At 48.6% G+C, this 3,807-nt stretch overlaps 2 protein-coding genes across 2 annotated transcripts; both read right to left on the minus strand.

Annotated features, from left to right (window-relative positions):
• Positions 1–1,082: 1,082 nt before the first annotated feature.
• Positions 1,083–1,634, minus strand: LHYA1_G009219 (uncharacterized protein; the record flags this gene model as incomplete). Its single annotated transcript, XM_031154123.1, has 2 exons — positions 1,083–1,522; positions 1,586–1,634. 2 exons carry the CDS (start codon positions 1,632–1,634, stop codon positions 1,083–1,085), a joined length of 489 nt encoding a protein of 162 aa, XP_031000872.1.
• A 1,476-nt stretch (positions 1,635–3,110) lies between these two features.
• Positions 3,111–3,785, minus strand: HET-E1_14 (Vegetative incompatibility protein HET-E-1; the record flags this gene model as incomplete). The annotated part of the gene is made up of 1 exon (XM_031154124.1): positions 3,111–3,785. A coding segment is annotated over one exon (675 nt), but the record flags the coding sequence as incomplete, so codon positions are not given.
• Between the last annotated feature and the right edge of the window lie 22 nt (positions 3,786–3,807).

Here is a 3,807-nt window from a genome sequence, read left to right on the forward strand (position 1 = left end):
GGGGTAGGTAGGTAGGTAGGTAGGTGCTAAATACAAATATGTAAGATATACCTACTAAGTACGAGCTCCTGGGCCCTGGCTCCTGTAAAGCCGCTTATACGCTACGATACGATGTGATACTTGCTCTGAGATGTTCCAGGTCGTGGTTTTGGATTTGGGTTCGGGCATTTGAGTAATGATGTATGTAAGCTTGATATTATATTGAGGAATGTTTGTTGTAGTTTGGTATAAGGTATGTATGTGGGTAGGGAGGTAGGTAGGTGTAAGTAAAAGTATTAGTAGAGTAAGCTAAGCGAGCAAGCGTTTGTCGCGAGGAAGGAAGATGTCTTGTCTTGGGAATAGGAGAGGGGGGTGATGGGTTCGAGTCGTAGGTAGGGTATAGTGAATACGGTCCTATGAATTATGTGTTTTGTTGGGTTTTGGCACTGCACTGTCTAGGTTAGCACTGGGTAGGTACTATAGTGCGGGAGTGATTACTGTACTGGTACGGAGTATACACTAGCTATGGCAAGAGGGGAAGGTAATGTTTCTTGGCTTGGTACAGAGCTTTACCTTACTTCCCAGCTCTATTCGCGACTTTTCCGGTAGGTAACTTGATAAGTGCAAGCGGAGTATGGTGTATGGTGTATGGTATGGTACTGCAATTGGCTCTGATACTATATAGTAATTTCTCGGACTTTTTAGCTGATTAAGTAGTTGCGAGATATGAGATATAGAGTAGAGCCGCTGATCTGTCGATCGCCGATGCGTTACATCATGATTTAATACTCGCCTCAAGAATATCAATCAAATTCCTTGACTCGTGAGCGAAGCCGGTTTTTCTTACCTGATATGATTATATATCGCAACGCACAGATGTGCAATTATGAGGTAAGTGAAATTTCTTGATATTTGAGAACATTCAACTGCCAACCCAAGCCTTCTCCTGGAATTGGCCCCAAGACATAAATAAGTACATGGTCTTCAAAATAAAAACCAGTATCGCCAGAACCGGTACTTGGCAACCTTTGCCGTCCCGCACCGCCAGTATCAATACAGTACACGTGTCGTTATTTCTTCCCCTTGTTATATGTACAGCCCCTTTAATTGTCATCAGCATGATGAATGATAGACCTCCCCTTATCATCCTTCCCCGGCTTCCACATGCTCAATATACTACCACGTCTCGTATCTCTCCGGCTCGCGGGGCTCTTCTCAGCAGGCACAGGAGCCAGGTCGTCTTCAACCACAACCACATCGTCGTGATGTAAGACATCCTTGCCGTCTTTATCTTTGCCGCTGCTCCATAAGCTCAGGATGCTGCCCCGACGATCGGTGCCGGCGCTCGAGGAGGTGCTGGATTCGGTGCGTTTCTTGGACACGCCGGGCGCGTCGAGTCCGTTCCAGACGCTCGAGCGGCGCCGCTCCCGGCTGGCCCAGCTGTCTTTCTCGTCGGTCGTTTGTGTCCAGTCGTGCTTTTCGTCTTCCGGGTCCACTTCGTTTGAGCCGCGGGATGTGGTGGATTTGTTGGTGTCGTAGCGGTCTGGAAAGGGTTGTTAGAGACGTGTTTGGGAGTATGTAGATATGTCATTGGGTATTGACTTACTAAGAGTGTTGACATCGAAAGTGATGCTGTTGGTCTGTGGATGAGACATGGTGGGCGACTGTTATTGATTTGATTTGGTGTGTATGGTGGGTGTATGGGGTGTGGCTTTGTAGCAGATGAAGAATATGGTATGCTTTCAAAAAAGCAAGTACTTGATTCAGGACAGGCTCCTTTATACCTGTGGCCACCCAGCCCAGCCCTACCCTACCCTACCCTACCTTATCTTTGTTCCCGTTCATACTTTGGGCATGCAGTCAGCCAAGCCCCCAGACTCCCACATACCCCGCAGATCCTCTCAACAAAACGTCATCCTACTTCTACACCATTTAGTCAAAGCAGCCACCGCAACCAATCATCGCGCGTAAATCATCTATAGAAGGAAGCTACTTTGCCTAGCCAGATCCTTAGCCTTCCCCGAACGCTACTCGGGGAAGTGGCCAGTGCTCCATGCTGGTCGGTACTACCTGAGCTGCATGGACTATCTCTCGATCGGCGGGCATTGATTGGGTGATATCGTCTTGCCATGCATGCCCACTCGACGCATCCAGTGCTCATTCGACGGGGCTGAGCATTGTTTGGAGTCTTGGCCGGTACTTGGCGGTGCGATTACAGTAGCATCACATGGGAAGGTTATACTGCAGCGTCTGGGTGGTTGATCCAAAGAGCAGAGCCAGATCCCTCACGTGGAGGACTCCCCTGGCGTCGTGGTGCTTGTTTGCCCTGTCGGTGATAGCTGAAGCTGGAGGATGTGGCTTGGAGCCGGGAATGCAACAAAGGATGACCGAGAAGCACGGCAACTATAAAACAATTAATCCCAGATATTATAGATAGAAGTTGTTATCGGAAACAATGATATGATGCATCTCTAATTATGTGAAATGGACATTGGTATACTGCAGCAATAAAACGGATGGAATTAATAAGATGCGATGCCACATCTGATGGGAATTTGCCGGGTCTGGTCCTTTTAGGCTTTTACTAGCGAAACAAGGCAGGATGACCCGCGTTCTGAAGTACGCTGCAGCTGCTACTCCACTTATAGTGCGGGGAATCCTGAGGATACCCCGGCTTGAGTGGTGTGGGGAACATTATTAATAATACCACGATATGGTGCGATGCGATTATCTCGTGAAATGTTACTCCATGCTGTACCGTTAATAGAAATGTCTTGGTTAGTTTTATGATCGATTATTATTGCAATTACAGGATACCGTGGTAAATCACTTCGTACTAGCTAGTAAAAGGTGGTTATGATTGGTTGTTATCCTTAATGTCAATCTCAAAGTGGAAGTAGGGGACGCGAAGAGTAATGACCTCTTCGCTGACTAAGCTACGCTAAATCACATGACCTGCGATACAGCCCTTGTCCCAATAATTATACTATTACGGTATGCTAGACAACTTTTTCAAGCGGGATCCACCTCCTGACACTTGTGGCTGTGCACCGTTGCCAAGGTACCGGGACGAGTATCATCGTGGAGCGATGTCTACTCCAGTGTGCCGGTGGCCGAGTCCCAAACCCACACTATCTTATCGAGTCATCGTCCGATGCCAATACCAGTTGCATTAAGTCGGGCGAGAAGGCTCCTGAGTTGACCAAGCCACTGTTGCTCCAGAGCCGCACCATATTATCATCCGATGCTGATGCTAATAGCCTCGAATCAGGCGAGAAGGCTACTGAGTTGACTGAGCCGTTATGCCCCTCGAGAGTTTGCTGTAGCACACCAGTAGCTGCGTCCCATACCCGCACTGTCTTATCGTATGACCCTGATGCTAGAAGTGTCAAGTCTGGCGAGAAGGATACTGAGCTGATATCGTTGCTATGCCCCTTGAGTGTCTGCTGTAGCACGCCAGTAGCCGCGTCCCAGAGCCACACTTCGTTATTCGATATCGATGCTAGTATCTTCGAGTCAGGCGAGAAAGCTACTAACTTGACCATATTATTGTGCCCTTTAAGTGTCTGCTGCAGCGCGCCAGTAGCCGCGTCCCAGAGCTGCACTGTCTTGTTAAATGATGCCGAAGCTAGTAGCCTCGAGTCTGGCGAGAAAGCTACTAAGTAGAACAAGCCACTATGCCCTCTAAGCGTCTGGTGCAGTGCACCAGTGGCCACATCCCAGAGCTGTACCGTCTTATCAAATGCCGAAGCTAGTAGCCTCGAGTCTGGCGAGAAGGCTACTTGAGTAGACCTGGTCGCTGTGCCCTTTGAGCGTCTGCTGCAGTGC

This window comes from Lachnellula hyalina (genome assembly GCF_007821495.1).
Source record: "Lachnellula hyalina strain CBS 185.66 chromosome Unknown contig00401, whole genome shotgun sequence".
Classification (NCBI taxonomy): Eukaryota; Fungi; Ascomycota; class Leotiomycetes; order Helotiales; family Lachnaceae; genus Lachnellula; species Lachnellula hyalina.